Raw genomic sequence first — 21,104 nt, 5'->3', positions numbered from 1 at the left:
GTAAAAGGAAGGCTCTGGCCTTCACATTAAGATCCTGCTTCATCTTTCCCAGCAAGATTTAAGAAAGGTGTGTGTGGGATCCTGTCCCAGAACATGGAACTGCATATTTCTTTCCTAAAAGCAGATATGGAGGTCCTGTGAATGATTAACTTGCACAAGGCAAGCTCCACAGTCAGACATGTATTGAAGAGCTGAGTATCTGGCACCATGCAGTGATTTGAAAAGCTTTACTTGAAATAAACCACACCATTTTATGCTTTGCACTTCTTGTGGCTTTTCTGCCACTCTTTTATACTTTTCTATTTAAAATTCCAAAACTGACTCAAAAATCTGTGTGAGCAGTGGTTTCTTACTTTGAAGTCTAAGTCATTTATATAAATATTTCTTTGGCCTCTAAGGCAATAGAGAAAAGGTTGGGATGTTTTTAACTAGACACTGTCAGATTGCAGGAAAAGTATTGAAGACAACGTGGAACAAGTAACCAGCTGAAGGACAGAAGTGACAATTAACAGGCAGGAGAAAGTACACTCTAGAGGTCACAAACTGAACTTAGGTAAAACTCAACATATGGCTGGTAATAAAAAGTATAAACAGTCCTCCCAGAGTGCAAGATCATCTCCTCTGAAACCTGCTGCTGTTGGCTGACACATTAAAAAAATATATTTAATCTACTCTGTGAACAGTTAAAGGAAAAAAGATCACTAGCAGAAGTTCTTGAGTATTTCCTTTTGCTGCATTTCCAAGAAAAGTTTGTGAATACATCTCATTTTATTGATATCACAATGTCCTGATGAGGTTTGCACTTGAAGATCACGTCTTTTAAAAAGTAGCAAAACAAGAAAGTCATCATGCTTTGATGTGACTATCAAAAGAACCTGTACATTTTAAAAAACCTGGTGAAATACTTACACCTGGCATGCTCACAACAATTTTGAAGGCTTAAATGATAAAGCCACACACTAGACAACACAACACATAAGCATTTCTTTTTTAAGGACTGCTATTTTTCACATTCTTCTTTAGGTATAATACCCTAGTGTCTTAATATTCATTGGGCTGATTTATGAACTGAAAAGAACTAAAGTTTAAGTACAGCTCGCTTTTAAAAGCATTCCTATTCTTGCCACTGAGAAGTAGGCTGTACCTTTACTTCTGCAGGCCTTCTATTAGACAGACATTCTTAGAGTACTCCTCAGTAGACAAAATTGCTGTTTTCTATTAAGTTTTCAGAAAAGAAGATATATGGATATATAGTTATATACACAGGCATTTATGGATATATATATCTAAAAACTCCTGCAATTTTAAAACAGAAATGAAAAGTAAGACCTGAAACCAGCACCTACTGCAAGTGGGATTTTGCCTTTGCGTAGGAGCCCCGAAACACTGTGTTCTAATTCTACTACTGCCAAAATGCAGAAAAAAAATTTGTAATGAGTTGAGGTTTTAAAAAAAAATCTAACTGAACTGAGTTCACAAGCGACACTGAAATGATAGAATACACAAATACAATGATGGTGTCTCCAGGCAAAAATATTTGTAAGAACAAAGCCTGCTAACCAAATTCCTTAAATTCTTCTCCTTAGATACAAGTATGAAGAATGTGCTAGAGTAATCAGTGTAAGCGCCACTGCATGCCTCTGAGAGCATCAATTCTCTGAAAATTTACCTAAATGTAACCTCAAAAGATGAACTGACTTCAGCTTGCTCAGCTGGACAGGGGAGGGAAAATACACCAAAAGGTTCACAGGTCAAAATAAGGACAGGGAGAAATCATTCACGAGTTACTGTCACAGGGAAAACAGACCCAACCTGGGAGAATCACCTGAATTCACTACCAAACAAATCAGAGGAGGATAATGAGCAATAAATCTTAAATCATAAAACACATCCCCCAGCCTCTCCCTTCTTCCCAGGGTCAACTTCACTCCCAAATTCTCTACCTCCTCCCCTGCAGCAGCAGCACCGGAATGGGGGCTGCAGTAAATTCATCACATGTTGTTTCTGCTGCTGCCTTCTCCTCAGTGGGAGGATTCCTCCCACTCTTCCCCTGCTCCAGTGTCTGCTCCCACGGGAGACAGTCCTCTACAAACTGCTCCAACACAAGCTCTTCCCACTGGCTGCAGCTCTTCACAAACTGCTCCAGAGTGGATCCCTCCCACAGGATGCAGTCCTTTGGGAACAGACAGTGCTGCCAGCAAACCTGCTCCAGCATTGGGCTCCTCTCCAAGAGTTCACAATTCCTGCCATGAGCCTGCTCTAGCATGGGTTTCACATGGGTCACAGTCTCCTTCAGGCACCCACCTGCTCTGGCAGGGGGTCCTCCACAGACTGCAGGTGGGTATTTACTCTGCTCTGGAGTTTTATGGGCAGCAGGGCCACAGCTGCTTCACCATGATCTTCTCCATATGCTACAGAGGAATCTCAGTTGTGGTGCCTGAAGCATCTCCTCCCCCTCCTTCTGCACCGACCTTGGTGTTTGCAGTGTTGTTCTTCCACATATTTCCTCTCCTCTTTCCCAGCTGCTGCTGTGCAACAGATTTTCTCCCACATCCTTCTCACCTACAGTATCCCACAGGCACTACCATTGCCACTGGTGGGCTTGGCCTTGGCCAACAGCAGGTCTGTCTTGCAGCTGGCTGGCACTGGCTGTGTCAGACATGGAGTAAATGTCTAGCAGCTTCTTAGAGAAACCACCCCTGGAGACACTTGCTACCAAAACCTGGCCCTGCAAACACAATGCAAAAGTCCAAGATGAGTCCAGAATTATTTAATGGTGATAATCAGTTTTTGAAAGACACCTGGAGGACCACAGACTCACAGCCAGCACATGTTTGTGAGGGGAAAGTCCTGCTTAACAAATTTCATTTCCTTTTCACAGAATCACATAGCATCACCAGGCTGGAAGAGACCTTCAAGATTATTGACTTCAACCTATGCCCTAACACCTCAACTAAACCATGGTACTGAGTGCCACATCCAATCTTTTTTTAAAAACATCCAGGGATGGTGACTCCATCACCTCCCCAGGCAAACCATTCCAGCATTTTATGATACAGTAACCCAGCCAGCTGACCAAAGGAAGGCAGTTCATGTAATCTGTTTGGATTTAAGTAAAACTTTCAATACTGTCTTTCACAGAATCTTTCTGGACAAGATGCCCAGACCTCTGCTGGAAAAACACACCATGTGATGGGTGAACATCCGACTCACAGATGGGGCACAAAGGGTTACAGGGAACAGGGTGACACCAGAGTGGTGAGCTGTCACTAAGGGGGCTCCACAGGGCTCCATCCTCGGCCCTGTGCTCCCCATTACCTTCATAAAGGACTTGAACACAGCACTGGAAGGGACACTGAGCAAATCTGCAGGTGATACAAAGCTGGGAGGAGCTGTTGACTCCCTCGAAGGCAGGGAGGCCCTGCAGGGAGACCTCTAGAGATGAGAGGCCGGGGCAGTCACCAACCATGTGAAATTCAACAAGGGAAAGTGCTGGATTCTGCATCTGGGATGGGGCAACCCTGGATGTACAGACAGACTGGGGAATGAGAGGCTGGAAAGCAGCACCATGGAAAGGGGCCTGGGGGTCCTGGTGGATGGAAAGCTGAATCTGAGCCAGCAGTGCCCTGGCAGCCAGGAGGGCCAAGCGTGTCCTGGGGACATCAGGCCCAGCATGGCCAGCCGGGCAAGGAGGGGATTGTCCCACTCTGCTCTGGGCTGGGGCGGCCTCACCTCCAGTGCTGGGGGCACTTCTGGGTGCCACAGTACAAAAAAGACATGAAGTTTTTAAAGAACATCCAAAGGAGGGCAGTTGTTGTAGTGCATCTAAAAATCATGGTATGTCCAGGGGTCCCCCAGGAGAAGATTGCAACAGGCAGTGAGGATGGTGAAGGGTCTGGAGGGCAATGAGATGGTGAAGCCATGTGAGGAGGGGCTGAGATCACTGGGCTCAGCCTGGAGGAGACCTCACTGCAGTTACAACTTCCTCATCAGGGAAGACAAAGGGTGGGCACTGGTCTTTTCTCTCGGTGACTACTGGCAGCACCCAAGGGAATGGTCTGAAGCTGTGCCAGGGGAGGTTTAGTTTGGATACTGGAAAAAGGTTCTTCACCCAGAAGGTGGTTGAGCACTGGAACAGGTTCTCCAGGGAAACAGTCACAGCACCAAGCCTGACAGAGTTCAAGAAGTGTGTGAAAAATGCTCTCAGGCACGTGGTGTGAATTCTTCCAACTCAGAATATTCTGTGATTCTAATACAGACAAAATGGCATGTAAAGTTTTGCACTTTCAGTCATAAAAACCTGTTACAAGTTACACTTATGCACTGCCAGCTAGTTAATTCCAAAAATTCTGCTTCCTTCAGTGCTGCACTGATTATGAATACTTTTCACTGCATATCACTCCAGTTTCTTTATACCACATTTCCACAGTGAGTGTGGCAGAAGTGCTGTACCGTGGAAAGATGTTTATATTTCTAATCATCATAATTCCTTCTTTGTCACTGCATTCATGTTGAAATCTTTTATTATGTTACAAGACTTTTCACTTATTGTTTATTTTTTCCTTTTCCCCCCTATTTTTTCATACATTGAGAAATTAAGTCTGCACACTTTAACAGAATTCACCCATGCTTATAAGCCTAAAAGTAAACATGCTCAAAAATGCCGAGGTTTGACACAGTTCCAGAAAGCATGTGAGCACAAATCCAACTTGAGATAAATCAACAGTTGAGACATTTGCAACTGTGTCAGAAATTTAACCCTGTAATTAAATGCCAAGTTGTGGATGTTAAACTATTTTAATAATCCTCCCAATAGGACTGTCTAATAAACTGCTTGCTTTGGCAACTGACTGGCCTATCAAGAAAACTCTTGATGAGCGAATTATTTAGCTATCAGGTTACAATAAGCCGAAAAGGAAATGTAATTCCAGTGAGAAGTAGAATAACATACAGCAGTTGGGAGAATTAAAATGTTCGAACATGAACATCACTAATGTACAGCTGATGAGAGACTTCTCAACACAACTGAAAGCTGGGGAAAAAAATGAACCTAAATGTTTATTGCAATGATCTCATTTAAAGGCAATAACCCCTCAGGGTTCAAGATTCAACTTAACGAACCATTAACGAACTCCAGCTCTGAAGCGATTATTTCACCCAACGAGCTCTCACTGCTCCCAACACACCACAACTCTGTTCCTTTCGGCTGTAAACCTGTGGCTGACACAGGACATGGCACAGGCAAAATACCTGGCTAAAGAGTGTAAAGATGAGAAATATGTACACTATGTTGAGTTTTATTTCTGAACTGCAGCTTGCCTTACAAGGGACAGATCTGCAGACCAGCCAGCACTCCGGTTTTTGCAATGATCATGCCCTTCAGGTGAGAAGTCTCCATGTACCAGGCAGAGATAGGGCCATGTGTGGGAGTGTTTTTCTGCTTCTGAAATCTGTGAATAAACTTGTGCTTTGGTCATGGAGCCTTCCTGGCAGAGGGTGAGGCACAGGCAGGTACTTACAGCAGAGGGCTTTCTGCAGCCTGCGGAGTTTCATCGCAGTCCTGTATGCCGAGAACCTGACGTTGTTCAGGTCAGCTGTAGGGAGGCAATATTAGAATAAAAGATCAGCATTACACACTACAAATAACCAGACTCACAAAGACTTTATGTTATGTTGAACTACAAGACTATAACCGTTGGTTAATAAAACAGACGGGAAAAATATTTATTAGAAATTTCACTGAGCTAAATCCCTCAAATCTTGACAGTCAACCATCCAAAAAAATCCCAAAGTTCTAAAGTGTTACTTCCTTTTGTTCAAAGGCACTGAACTAAAGAGGACTTGAAAGGACAACATCAGTGACTGCAGCAGTGTGTCTGAAAATACTGCAGAGCTGTTCATACTGAAGGCACTGTGAGGGAGATGAGACCCTGAAACTCTTCCTCGCTCACCTTATGCACCAGCCAGGCTGTGTGCAAGCAGTCCCAAGGGAAAACCTCTGCCCAGAAAAAAAAAAAAAAGGTGACTCTCAGCTACTGTTAAAACAAAAAGCTTATTAAAAATATCCAATTAAACTTCTGTGCTTTTTATCTAAGCAGGGTCCAGCCATGCCCAGAGACGTAGAGCCTTTCTGGAGAGAAGCCAGCTCACACAGCCAGGTGAGTTTCCAGGTCCCCAGCTGCAAAATGGCAGGGAGCCAGTGGCTCTGGCAGCATACCAGGGAATGGCACCCAGTTGAGAAGACATCTGGCTCAACTTTTGCTAGAGCTGTCCTCATACATTTAACAAAATGACGGTATCAGCATAAATCCCCACTGAACAGTTTCACCATGGCTTGCAAAACCTCCTGGACACTGGGGACAAAGACACACCAGAGCAGAGCACAGAAGCTGGTTCTCAAGGGGCACTGCCAGCAGCTGCACTGGGGAACTGAGGAGTGGCAGGAGACACACTTGTACGCTACACGGCAGCCACCCACCACTGAAAAAACAGATGCGTGCTCCCTGCCACCTACCCAAATAATTCCTGGGCACAGACACTCCTGTGCAGCCTAAGGATCATTCCCAAGAGATTTCTTGGCATATTGCAACTTAAGGGTTTTCCAGAACAGAATTACACTACTTGTGCCAACCAGTTTCAGCACCTGACAACACCACTGAATGCATTTAGTTTACTGAGGAAACCCATGGAGCCTAAGGAATTACTGATGGGAAAGTGTTTAGAAAATGTAAACTACAATGTAAATATAAAAAGAACATTAGGGGAAAAAATGTAGTGGCTCAAAATAAAGGTCCCTTTAGCTCAATAAGCTTCCTTTAAGCCTGACAGACTCTTAGAGAAAGAACATGATGAAAAACAGAAAGACAAAACATTTCCTTGCTGGCATACAAGCTAAGGTGCTATAAAGCTTTTTGAAATGTGGTAGCTTGGGTATAACTATCCTAACATCATTTATAATACTGTATAGGTATAGGTAGCAGAGGGAATATAGTCTCAATTACATTAATTTTAATTAAGCTATTCTGAATGAATAATATGAGGTATAACAATTCAGTAGTTTTGTATACCGTAGTAAAAGCTGTGGAATGTTTCTGAAACACATCTTAGAGCAGAAAAGGAAGTTTCAGCTTTGTATATAATTTCTTTTTCTTTGCACAGTTGCATATACCCTTTTAATGGGCACTTCCGTGTATTGCTCCTGCCAGCTCTGTCTCTCACCGTCATCCTGACAGGTCCTTTATGTGGTGTAGAATACAGTGAGAAGTTTAAATAATGCAACTTTATTTGTCTTAAATGGAAATTAATAAAGCAGTCTCTCACAAACACTCCATGAATTCAATTACATTTTGTACCCTTGTTGCAAATCTGTATTTGTATTCTGTAGAAGAGTATTATTGCTAGCATTTGACAAAATGAAGAAGCCTTTCTTAAATTTTCCCCGAGTGTTGTGAAAAAAGCGTATCTATTTATTATTTACATTTTCAGAAATGTGAGTTAATATACATGCATATTTCAGGCACCAATCAAGGCAGAAAGTACAATCCATGAAGACATTTAATCCTGGAAGTGCTACAGTTTACATCTATTTTCCTGTATATGTAATACACACTGAATTTATCATCAACCTTAACGACACTGCTGCCAAGAAGCATCTGCTCTAAATGATGAAGCAGCAATGCCAGGTGCTCATTTTGGAGCCCTCATCTCAGGTTTTGGAAAAGCAGCAGCATCACTGCTCATTTGGCTCTGCAAGCCAAGGCTGAGCCGTCGCACACCTCCACTGCCACCCTCGTCACTGTCACCAGGATTAACCCACACCCAGCTACTGTCCCTGTGCCAACTGCTCACCTCTGTCCTCCTCATGCCACCACCTCCATGCTCCTGATGGACAGCTGTCTTACCAGATGGTAACAGTCACTTAAGGTCACTGGATCTTAATGATTTCGCTTTTCCCCTCCCTGTGCCCATGAAACTGTCAGTGGTTTCTTTCCTCCCCCGGAGCTACTGCTGGAACAAACATGTTGCTCTGGGTAGGAAGGAAAGGAGCCCAGGCCCCTCCTAACTGGGTTCAAAACATTTCACTTGCTGGATGAGACCCCATTTACATGAACCACAGAACACAAGACTGCCAGGGAATGAGTCTTGGCCCTAGGCTGGGGAGTGCTGGACATAATGTCACCCCTGAGGGCGAGTGGGGGGACCTCGAGAAAGGAGCACAGACACATCACCTGGTCACACCCCAGCTGCTCCTGCTGGGAAGAGGAAGAGGAGGGAGGAAGGGGGCTCAAGCAGCAGCAACCTTCCAAAAAGCCTATGGAAACACCACTACCTCTCTGTGTTGTTAAATTGTTTTTGCTTTTTTCCTTCCTGGATCCTAATGGGAAAAAAAAAAGTTGCTTTCTCCACTCCTACACAGTCCACTGAAAGAGTTAGAACCCATTAAGCCCTGTTTCCAAAGCTTTTATCATTTTGGAGCAGGCTGAGGAGCTCAGTGCACCACACAAGTTTTCCTCCAGCCTTTTCCTCCCACTCCTAGCAAGTATGTACCACTTCACCCTCTGAATGGGGTGGTCAGAGGGCTGAAAAGCCCTTGCTGTATTGTGAAACTTTTGCAAGTCATTAACTATACTCCCTCCTCTTTCTCAAAAGGCAACTTTCAAGCTCTGAACAAAAAAATGTAAATGCCCAAGAGCATAATCTGTTTATGGTCTGAAACAACGATGCAGTGGAAGAGGTCACCTGGCCCCTGGAAAGGAACAGACAGAAGAAAGGATCACGAGGGAGTATTTGGTGACATATTTACATCCCAGAGCAAAGAGGAATCATGACTTTCCCATCAGTCAGCTATGAATGACCTCTCTGTTCAAGTGAATATATATCTTTCTCTATCTAATAACATGATAACAGTGAACAAGAATTAGTGCTTTTATTACAAATGCAGCTTTAATGAAGGGTACTTCAGTTCAGACTGTTGACAGGAAAAACTCAAATCAGAAATACTGTGGAAAGATGATAATTAAATTCTAACATTTTCTGCATAATTCTGCATGTTGAGAGCAATCTCAAAACATAAGGGCTGTATGTTCTATTTCTAAAGTATTCAAGACACACCTGCAATTACATGCAGCAGATATTTTTGCTAGTGGATAATCAAGCAAAAAACCCCATTCCTTTGAGAAGTGGTCAGTGATTCAAACCACCTGCTGGAACGTCTCACTGACTACTGACACAGAATCTAATGAAATCTTCTGGTTGGGCTTTTTTTTTTAAATCCTCCCTTGATAAATCCTGGATTTTACATTGGGATATGAGTAGTATATTTAGAGGAAAAGCATATTCTTGAGCCTTGACTTCATAAAATAGCTTGTAAAATAACTAAAAGCAATAAAAAAACTAAAATCAGTAAGTTTTCTAAAATAGCCTATTTAAGAAGTTGTTTAGCATCTAGCATGAGGAGGTATTTGCTTGTATTCTTATGGAGTCACATCTACAACCCAGACATCAGGTTTTAAGTAAGGTGTTATAACTGAACTGCTTTTCACGGTGGTTCATAACCAGTCTGAACCCTTCCACAGCTGCTGCATCTGCTAAGAGACAGGGAGGTTCCATGTGATATCATCCCATCCTGCATGACAGAGTCATCTCACTGTGTTTAAAAGCACTGGGATGGGCCAGGCTACCTCCCACCAAAAGCTGTTCATATCATTTATCTCTCACAATGTAATCTGAACGCAGCTCATAAAGTCCTTTCTACCTGGGAACTATCTTTCCTCCTTACTTTAAAATGGGGTTTCTTGTTTGTATTATTATGAGTATTATTATAATTATTTTTTTTAGTTAATGAGGGCAAAACACACACTCTTCATTTGGTCCTATGGACAGCAATTATCTCACTGGCTGGATATTGTCTAACTGAAATGAGCCACTTACATACTTCAGGTGGTTTGAGTAAAATTTAGCAAATTAACAACTTAATTCTTTTAAAGAAATCAGATGTCATCAGGTTAAATCCTCATTGTCATTTGATAAGATGTACAGTGTTCTGGGTTGGTTTTTTTTTTTTACTCTCAGGTGCAAGGACAGAAAATGTGAACCTAGAGCGATATACCTTGAAAGCCTTACTCAGCCACAGCTTGTGACATGATCATAGACTGTTCATAAATACACTGCCTGGGGATAACATATTCTGGGAATTACAATGACTTCCTAACAGAAGTTAAAATCTCTTCACTGGACAGTCCTGAATAGACAGTAATTCCTCTACAACCACTAAACTTTCCTTGTTTCATCAGACATTAGTGTTTCTCTTGCTTTTTTAAGAAGCTTCAGCTCACATTGTTTCAACACAGCTGAGATTTCCTGTCCAGCTGGTAAGAATGCTGGGTTTCCTCCTGCTGCCCAAAACCTGTAAATTAATCTTTTAATGGTGCCCTACAGTGACATATATTGCCTCTTCTGGAATTGTAATTTTAAAATGCAAATTACACAAATGCACAAAGGAAAGAAATTAATCAAGTAACGCTGCTTAATATCAGCTGAGTCTCAGCCATTGACTTTTATTATAACAATAATTAATGCTATCATCTACACTGCTTTGGTAATAAATAACAGTAAACTGTTATTCTATGTACAGCTTAACCACTCTCCATGAAACAACCAAGCACCTTGTACTAGGCCTGTTCAAATGAGTGAAAAAGCCAACATTGTCTCTGAAAATTAACAAGTTGGAGATACCCAGGGCACCACAATGCTACTGACTGCATCTAGACCCAGTGGCTGAACACCGCAGCATCTGCCAGCATCCCTGTAATCAGATCAACTGACATGACCTTTGGGAGTTTTAGAATGCAGTGTCTTTTCTTCAGCCTGCAAACACAAAAATGTAAGAAAGGATTTGATGTACACCTGGTACATCCATTTATGGGATTGGAATGTGAGCGGAGTTTGCAGTCAGAAAGTTCAGAAACCTCTTACGTACACTGGTGAGAAGCAGTCACACTGCAAAATCCTAAAATAAATAAATTACAAACAACTTGAGAAAATAATAATAAAGGGTGTATAATAATAATAATAATAAAATTTGCAAACTAAGAGTGCAGTTACCTTAAGCAAAATCTCCCCATACTGGTAATATTCGGCAACAGAACAATCCTTCATTCTCTCTAGAAGAGCCTCCTTCACTCTAATACACCTATTCTTTAATTTTCAAGGGATGCCAGGTTAACCTAACCCCTTAGTTCTACCTCTCTGCCACAGTTACTGTCTGTCAGGTGTGTGCTGCACAGGACTCAGACAGAAAGACGACCTCTTCTAGACTGACTACTGGCCAAGGCTGACTGAACCCATGCAATCCTTTTTCTGAAATGGGCTTGAAAAGGACATGAGTGAATAATCAACCTTTAAAGAGTGGCCATATGGATAGTCTCACTGGATTGCAGTAGAAATCAAATGGCTGATGTGTGCACTAGGCATGGGTCTTACTGGTACAAACATAGAAAACAGCTGACTATTAATAAAACATCATAATAAATACATAGTTTAGTATTTGTTAATACAAAGTGTAATGGCAGCCAGGGGCAGTTCAGCCTCTCCAGGCAGCATTTCAGAAGGACAAATCAAAATACACAAACCAAAGAGGATGAAGCTGGTCAGCCTTGGTCACCAGGAGTTAGAAGCTCACATTGCTGCACAAGAGAAGCCAACCAGAAGACCAACACAGCATCTGCTGCTGAAAGCTCAGAGTGCCTTCCAGCATTCTCCCACCTTGTGCTAAGAAACTCTGACATTTCTTTCATGTAATCCACAGAGAACTGCCCCTCATCCTCTAAATTAAATGGAGAGCTGTCACCAGTGCACTGCAGCTTGCAAGGATGAGAATGGTTTTCACCCTCTTGTCCTGCCTTGGTGAATTAGGATTGATAAACAACATTTCTGACTGCATCCTGCTACTGCAATTACTGTTCATGGTGACACTAATGCACCTTGAGGACACTTGTACTGACATGAAATGACATGACATAGGAAGGCTGGAGAAGAGGGACATTAACAGTATGGCACAACATGGCAAGTCCTCCTGGGCCATCATAGCAAAGGTTGGAGACATTCTCAGCTTAAAGGCAAAATACTACTACTCAGAGCTTAGCTGTCTAACATTAAATGTTCACTTTCAGAAGATAATCTGAAAAAATTGAGCAAACTCAGACTACTTTATGGTTCCTGTACCGTCTGTCTCTCCCCTCATGCAAAAGTCCTTGGTCTCCAAGCCAGCAAAACAACACAAATTCCCTTTCCATGATGAAGGATGAAAAAATTTGTAAGGGGGATGTAAAACAAAAGCAGATCTTCTGTTCCTCTGCTGCAGAGAACTAATTTTGGAAAGAAAAGGAGCTGGAGCAGTTCTTGATTCTTTGAAGACTTTCAGAAGGAAGTTAGAAGAAAACAGGAGTGGTTCAAAATGGTGTAAATACAAACCAAGGGATGTCTGTCAGCTTCTGATCCTTTGAAGCTCACACATCATGATTTTTACTACCCCTCCTACTTTAGCATTTATTTCTTCTCTATGTTCTTAACTTATATGATTCTTTCTTTATTTAATCTATAGCAACATTTACTTCCTGCTTCCACTTCAACTAAACATTAAACAATTAAGTAATTCAATATAGACAGCTTATTATTTAAATTTAAGTAGCCATAACTTAAAGAAGAGTAAAAATTGCTCAACTTAAGTAAATTTTTCATTAACACTGATAAAATGTTACATTGTTCAAACAATAAAAAGCAGTCAGGAACAAGCATTTTAGTGTCTTAAAAGGAAAATCTCTGTTAGAACGAACAACCAGCTGGGAAATCTTTTGATATAATTTAAATCAAGTATTTAACAAGAATCTTTATAACCAGCCATGTTTTAGCAAATGAGCTTCAAGAGAATTTGAGAATACTTCCTTCATAGGCAGATTATTGTATAATTTCTTCCTGTAGATTCCTCCTTCTCTCTCTGATGCAGTCCCAATTGAAGAGGTTACAAGATTGTGCACAGCACATTGCTACCTTCTTTTATTAGTACCAAATACTTCTCCCAAGTAATTTAGCTTCATTTTTATTAATACCCAGACCTCTAAAGATAGAAAAATGAACCATTTCTATGAAATGAAATTCACCTGTTTTAGGAAAATGTAATGCAACAATTTGTAAGTGTGTGAGTTGGATATGTGAACATTAATATGACTCTTCTTTCTTGGAGAATTGTCTCTAGCATCTCAGAGGCAGATAAAAAATGTTACCTTGTGCCAGGCTGCACCTTCCTCATTCACTTAAAAAAAATTAAGCTTTCAGTAATTTGTAAGAATTTAAATTAGACATAAGCATCCTGTAGCAAATTATGATATACTGGCATGTACAGAGAGCTACATCATATAGCACAATTATTCCATACTGGGTAAGTGTAGGAGTTGGAAAATGGAAATGAAAACTCTTGACAGCATTGATGTACTTGGTCTCACTTTTTTACATTTACCCATTTGCCAAATTCATGCATTCTACCAGATTTTTAAAAAGGCATACATGCTAAGCTCTTTTCTAGCTTCTTTATATGAATTGGAAACAAAATTTGGATCCTAATGGGGGATAAAATAATAGGATCTAATGAGTATGCAATACAAAATCGACTTTAATAACATCTTCTCAGATAATGTATTACTGAACAGTCTGAAAAGACTTCAAACATCCCATTATTACCATTTTGACCTGAGGCAAAGCAAAGCACTGAAATACATCAAGGGTTCTGTTCAAGACTAAACGGGTTATACTTGTATGATGCAGTCTGTGTGAGAGTTGGGCAATGGTGATTACACCCAGTTCAAAAGTAAAATAAATCCGTAGGTTATTCAGTAGCACTTTCATCAAAGCTTCACCCATGTGGCAGTGCACAAAGAGTTACCTTGTCTAGTCTCTTTTGCACACATACATGAACACCTCAGTTTACTCATAAAAATACATATTATGCATACTTTGCTAAAATCAGTGTCGCTTTCACACTAATGACTGGTCTAAATTCTAAAAGAATCAGAACCATCCAGATAGAGGACTGCTTTTTTGGACCTTTCATGCTTCTGAAAAGGAAAATAGCAGAAGAAAAAGAAAGTTCACAAGTAGGTAAGAAACAAAATCTGCCTGAACATGCTCCTTCTTTATGCAATAAAAAATAAGGCTCTCCTAAACTCCTGACATTTGGGTGATACTCACAGTGATAAAACCCAGTTAAACTAAATGCAAACTGACTTAAGCAGTCACACATCTTCTGAACTGCTGACCTGAATCCATCAGGACACTTTTCTCCCTTATTACCTTTTCACTTCTTGGTATTTAAGAGTACTCTGGCTGAAACAGGGAACTAGCAGAAGGAAAGCAGTTGCAACAGGACTTTAGGTCTGACCAACAACAGTATCAGCAATACCACGCAATCTGTGGATCAAAGGCAGCTGCGGACTCAGAGTGCAGTTCAATTAACAGGCAACTGTTTGAAGACCTACCTGTATTAAAGGGATGTCTGCACCTGCAATTACCATTTGTCCTGAAACTTTTAAACCACTCACTTTAAGAGCAGACATATGAAGGAGACACACGGGGCAATACATTATAATTAAATGTCAAGTCACTGCTTGTCTGATTTTGCATTTGGTTAGCCTGAACTTATACATTTTATATTCCTTTTTGGCATACAAGGCTACATTCTGGTTAATTTTTAAACCAACTGCTGCCACAATGCTAATACTATGAGGAAAAAAAATCTTCACCCTGTGTCGTTTCATTTTATATCACTTTTCTAAAATATTTTTAGCATGCCTTTACATGAACTGCAGAGCACCATAGAGATACCTGAGTTTGCTTGAAATAGATTACACTGGCATAATTAAGAGTTTTCAGCAGCTAAACTAGAGCTTAGCAGGTGATAATTTAAGCTATTTTTCACCATGGCAAATAAGCCTGCACAGAATGCTAGATCTGACAGTCCTAGTGTTCAAGCTGGTTTATGTACATGTGCTGTACAGACAGAACCTCCTTTATGAATGCAGCATATTTACTGGTATTTCTTTCAGCAAAATAGCTTAATTTTTATTATAGCCTCTATTATTTATTAACACAACCATTAAAATCAAAGAGTTAGCTATTAAATGGCCTGCCAAGCAGCCTACAGTAGAGCATAGATTAACCTATTTTATCTTGTAGATGTGCTTCTGTTAATAAATTCTAAAGCTGCTAAAAAATGAAAAAAAAACAACCAACCCTCCACCAGAGAGGCACATCTGAAGTCATAATAAGCATGCAATTTGGGTATTCAAAATGACATCATGACAGCTGCTATGCCTTCTAAGTATTGAAAGTGCTTTAAAAATAAAGCAGTGGTAACACAGTTTGGTAAATTGCTTCAATTGGCTTCCCACCATCCAAAAGTCAACATTAACAGCAGCTTTGTTTGATTTTTTCATGTGCCTTTTGTAAAGTAGATTAGACAGTGAAAAGATTCAGGATTATTTTTTTTCTGACTTCTGTTCCAGTCTTTCAGTAAAGAGATTGTAACAATACACCCAAATTACTATATAAACCCAGTGTACATTCCAAACCTGCTGAATGAAATACATTATTTTTCTACTGCATGTTTGAAATGTGTGCCTTATGTATCTTCCTTGCAGAAAATTTTAACTTTGGTAAAAGCTCTGCCTCTCTCTTTCACTTAATTTTGGTTTGCTTCCTCTGGAAAACTCTGCCTTAGCAAATCATTCAATTGAAATAAAAAAAAACCAAAATAAAAGCGCCAAACATCTGGTCGAGATGTCTTACCTAATGACTGGTAGAGCTCAGTCATCTTGGGATGATCCCAGCAGGTCGTTTGCGTCTCATGGCTACAACACAAAACATGAAAGTTAGTAAAGCAGAATTTCTCTCTCCCTCTCACAGCAGTGATGCAGGCTGCACATCAGAGCACAGCGCCAGATCTGTGCCCGCAGCCTGGGCTGCTCCACTGGGGGCTCAGCACTGCCAGGCGTGTTTTCTTTCAACCAGAGGCATTAACCTGGAGCGCTTTACTCAGGCAAGGGCTCGTGAAATAAAATTAGAAGTAGTGCTAATATTAAAAAGACAGCAAGTATGTCGCTGTTTTGAGGAATTTGCAAGCAATCAATTCTTAAGAACTCATTGCTTTGTACAGGTCATTCTCCAGTTGCTCCAAACCAGAGGACAGACATTTGAAAGGGCTTAGTTCTTAAAGAGTTTCTGGAAACTCTGACCAGACGCTGAGATCTATATTCAACTTCCTTTCCCCTACATGCTCCCTTAACCCTTTCCCATGTGGTAGGTAAGAACTACCCAATGCAGTGGGTATCCATCCTTTCAGTCCAGACACCTGTGCTGAAGTCCCTGTGCAACAGCCTTCTGATCCACCACCAGCTTACACCGCTTCTCAGGCCAGCATTGCACCCTGTAGAGACAGTCACTTCTAGCAGAGACTCTTGGCTGCTCTGCTTGTTCCCTGGGACTCCCAGGCCCTTTCCCTCACCCTGGAGGTGCCTGTGCAGTGTCAGGCAGCAGAGCTCTTGGGAAGCCAGGGAAAAGCTGAAGTGGGGTTATGAAACGCTGCAGCATGACCAGAATGTAAATTGGAGTCTCTGCATTGAAGGCCAGCAGCCTCCAGCTTTGCAACACAACACGTTGCCGAAGGACAGGCAGCGTGAGAAAGTCAACAGAATGAAGTGTTAGCGGATGTAGTAGCAACTCATGTCTCCTAAGGTTATACTTTTTATGAGTTTGTTTTTTAATGACAGCATAGCTAACATGATTATGTTTCCATTAACACAGGAGGCTTGAAAGAAAATTCTCTTTATCTGTCCTGTAGCCAATAGTCCCCTGAACAGAGAATTCAGCTGCATTAAGAGAAAACCGTAAGAAAAAAATAAAAAATGGAACACTTATGTAGCATACCATTGCTAGCAAATAACATTTGCCATTTCTGTACTTAAAAGCAGACATGCAGGTTTGAACATGCACACATCACTCTGGAGAACATAGGCAGAAGAGCAGGACCTGACCCACAGCACAGTGGAGATCCTGGAGCACACACCTCCCAGCTCCAGGAGACCAAGCCATCCCCCAGCAGCACCTGTGCCCCCCACTGTGCCCTGGAACATTGACACAAGAAGGTTGTTTTAGAGAACAAATGGCCCTTGAGCTCTCATTTTGAGGCACTGATGTTCCCAAGTGTGCATTTATCCTTTATAGGCTAAGAGGAGGTAAAACTTCTGATGTATCACTTCAACACCACCTCTACTCAAGGAAGAAGAAAGTTGTATCAGGTTTTCTTAGTATGATTTAATTTTGGCCTTAAAAGACAGGTTATTTATTTGATTCCTGTGAATACTTTACTGGCCCAGTAACCTCTTTATGTTCAGCAGCGTACTATATATAATATTTCCAGATTTTGCTCTCTAACTGCAAGAAAAAATAAAAGAGATCACAAGCACTATGCGTAAGAAAAAAAAATCTGCCATAAAGCTGCCCCAGTTGAGCACAGGGTTTCAAACAAGCCCTGTCTCAAAAACCTCAGCATTCCCATCCTATCTCAATTCTGAGAAGGCAGTGAAAATGTGAGAAGGACATCACAAGAGCAAAAGCAGTCTTGTTCTTTGCTCTGTTGAAAAATCAAGTCCTGCAAAGGGAGGTGAATGCAATTGTATTCAGAAATCTCAGCCCGGTCTGGTTTTTTGTTTGTTTGTTTTTGTTTGTTTGTTTTTTGGTTAGTTGGTTTTTTTTATTCCCAGAAACCAGAAACTGGGTAGCTTCAAGTGAAAACCTGTCCATCTGAGCCACCTGCATCTGAGCTCCTGCATTTCCCATCCTGCTTGGCATGGGCAGGTTCTGCAGGGAGAATGTAACACCAGAACCTTTTATCGCACCCAGGTATAAAGCATATTTTTTAAGAAAAACAGAAACAGTTTCATTACTAAAAACTCAGCTGAGAGAAACCTCTATTGATATAACAGCACTCCAAAGGAAAAGAAGACAGAAGTGCATTCATGGCAGAAAACCCTGCAGTCAGAAACGTCACAATTCAGGTGAACAGCTGCAGACCCAAACATTCACACCTACAGACCTGGGGTTGCAGTTTGTTTCCCCCAACTTCAGTCCCAGATCAAGAATTCCCCAGGCATGAGCTTGGCCACCCTGGCTTGCTTCCCCACAGGCAGACAGCCCCAGAAGGGCGTATATTTGAACAGGAACTGTACCATGATTTGTATGCCGAAACATGTAGCAAAAATGAGAAAAAGAATTTATGTGAACAAGAAGCCTCCGAAAAGAACCACCCTTTCTGTATTAAATTAATTTGGTAGCCCCAGATTGTTCTATGGACAAACTAAATCATTTCAGACTCCATAGCTGCCAACCTGGCAGCCCTCAAAGAAACTGATTCCACATGAAAACATTTAAAAGCCATCAGATATCTGGTAAAGGTGAATATAGATAGGATTATGGACATATCCCATGCTTGCGTGGGATAGAAGAACGAAAGGATCATCGTAGTGTGAAAAACAAGCACCAAAAATCAAAGTTCTACCAATGAGTAATTTACTCAATTTTTTATTTTTTATTGCAAGGCCTAACCATGTATCAGTGAGTTTAGTGTGGTTAAAGCTTATGGCATTTACTAATGCTGAAAATACACAACTGCTTTTGTAAGACCTTGTAAATAAAATTTCCTTTGCCAAAGAAAGCCTGGACTCCAACTGGTTTTTAATATTTTTAATACCAGTAATCCCAAACCTCTACTCAGTGTGGTTTTCTTTTATGGTATAAGATTTATTATCATAGGAAATGCACACTTTGTAAAGAATGATTTAATTTGCTTCATGCGCAAGTGACAAAGACTGAATTTGCAGGGCAGGTACATTTCCCCTTTTGCTTTAAAATTAAACTTTGTTGCAATTTAGAGGAAATATACCTTTCCTAAGACTATAAAAGTCAAGCCAGTAGAGCCCCTAACTCTTTCCCCAGCAGCTCTGCAGCCGGAGCACCCAGAGGGCAGAGTGCCCTGCACCTGCTGCATCCCATCCTCAGCAGGGGCCAGCCAGCTCCCATCTGGTACCAGCCCCAGCGACGGGCTGGCCAGCCCTCAGCACCCCTCTGTGCTCCTGCAGGAAAAAGCAAAGGCTTGGAAGGGAACTGTAGAGGTTGAGTGGCCGTATGGAGCCAGGGCAGACTTTGCTGGTACTTTACATGCAGAACACAAGAAGGCTGCAGATATTTTGCTCTAGCTAAAAGGCGTTCGTCTCTCAACGTCTTCAGCTCGGAAAATTATCAACTATTCCGCACACAAGGGCAGCTCCAGGAAAGGTTAGATTCCATCAAGGCTATTCTTCGTAAGCCTCTTTGCCATTTTCAAAGGCCATTTAATTGTGAGCTCTGGGGTTGGACCGGTGGGGGAGGATTTGTGTGTATGCCCTTATTGTGAGCACCGTCTGAAGTGAAATGCCAGCTCAGCAGTTTCAGGCAGCCTCAACCACACTTGGGAATGCTGTAGCATCCTTAATAGATCTGCAGCAAAGTGTTTGCCAGAGTTTCAAACTCTGGTGAACAAGGCCCTTTACAGCCTGCAAGTCAGAAAGATGTCAGAAGTGTAGTCTGAGTCCTCTAGACTAGCAGCAGCTGAAGCAGAGGGAGAGTATGTGCAGAAGTACTCAAAATGCTTTTCCAACAAACTACCAACACAAAAAGACATTGGCACACACAGACAGCAGTTTTGTAATATTGCACATGCTCAGAGGATATATTTTTCAATTTGGCTCTACATTTAGGTCAACAAAAATGATCACTAGCTTTTAAATCACAGGCATTCTGAAACAAATAAAAATACAAGTGCACTCACTTGGCCTATTTTCCTCTTTCTTACCTGACCTGAGCTGCAGAAGTGGAAAGGAAATTAAAACCAGGCCTGAAAAGAAGACAAGCAGCAATGGCTAGTGGTGACACCTTGGCGTGGGTGTGACTGGCACACTAAACACACTGATAATTCAGTAGGATGAAAGCATAGTCTTCACTTGATATATCCTTTGGGACCCACAGGACCACTTCATTAAAGGATGATGATATTATATTAGCAAGGATAATTTTTATGTAGGGAATTCTGTCACACTATGCCTGTGTGAACTCCTCTGTTCCTGCCAACAGCAGAGAGATTTGTCTCTCATCACTGTCAGCAGAGCCAACAACACACAGGATTGGAAATCTGAAATCAAGAGATGATATCCTAACAGAAACACTGGCTGAATTACAGTTCCCTTGTTATGACTTGATCAGTTTGGACAAAATACAGTAATTTTTTCTTCATTCTTTTTCTATTACTTCTGAGCAATGCCAGCAGCAGGAGGAATTGAAAGCAATGCTCCCCCACACCCAAATTCTTGCACATATCCCCCCCCAACATTCCTGCACCAGCCATGTCGTAACATTCACAAATCTTTTAACTGTTTTTGATTGCACTCCTTCTCCCTCACTCCCTTTTTAAAAAAAAATTTAAAAAAATTAGGTCCCGTGTATTCACTGCTCAGCTCCAGAGCAGAATTTTAGGTTGCAACTGCAGAGCCCTTTTTAAACTCTTAGAGCCCGCTTCATTGGTGATAGCAGAGCCAGTTCTGCTGCGCTTCTCCCCACACCCTTCATTAGCAAATGCGACATGAACAACTTGTGCAAATGCAGAGATGTGCATAGAATAAAAAATTCTATCGTGTAGAAATAAATAGCTACAAATACTCACAAAAAAGTGCCAAAATTATACTGGTATTGTACAAAGCCCTGAACTCATCCCCTTCTAAACAACATGATTTATGATACTTCTCACCTTCTGGCTTTACGATGAATCAAATGTTACTCCAACCACCTTATGACTGTTGTCAAAAAGCCAAAATAAACATGATAGTAGTTAAACTAACCTAAATGTAACTGAAAGAGGTTTTATGAATAGACACTACCTCTCATTTAAAAGAAAAATGTTTCTAGCAAAAGAGGACAGTGATTGCAAAGAAAGACTTAATATTTCTCTTTTTACAGTGCTTCATTAA

General features: G+C 41.2%; 1 protein-coding gene and 1 long non-coding RNA gene across 29 annotated transcripts in view; one reads left to right on the top strand and one right to left on the bottom strand.

Moving 5' to 3' along the window:
* Window positions 1-21,104, bottom strand: part of DMD (dystrophin) — a 1,136,032-nt gene that overhangs the window by 62,149 nt on the left and 1,052,779 nt on the right. For all 28 annotated transcript variants that reach the window (XM_086879790.1, XM_086879801.1, XM_086879781.1 and 25 more), the window contains 2 exons: window positions 15,838-15,899; window positions 5,520-5,594 (listed from right to left, as the gene is read on the bottom strand). In XM_086879790.1, the coding sequence (XP_086735916.1) occupies window positions 5,520-5,594; window positions 15,838-15,899 (137 nt within the window). The remainder of the gene's footprint in view (window positions 1-5,519; window positions 5,595-15,837; window positions 15,900-21,104) is intronic.
* Window positions 6,093-7,323, top strand: LOC147653946 (uncharacterized). The gene is made up of 2 exons (XR_015284097.1): window positions 6,093-6,158; window positions 7,159-7,323. It is a non-coding gene; the product is annotated as an uncharacterized LOC147653946 (long non-coding RNA).

The sequence above is a fragment of the Cyanistes caeruleus genome, chromosome 3 (genome assembly GCF_971803275.1).
Source record: "Cyanistes caeruleus chromosome 3, bCyaCae1.hap1.1, whole genome shotgun sequence".
NCBI lineage: Eukaryota > Metazoa > Chordata > Aves > Passeriformes > Paridae > Cyanistes > Cyanistes caeruleus.
This window is presented reverse-complemented; position numbering and strand designations above follow the sequence as displayed.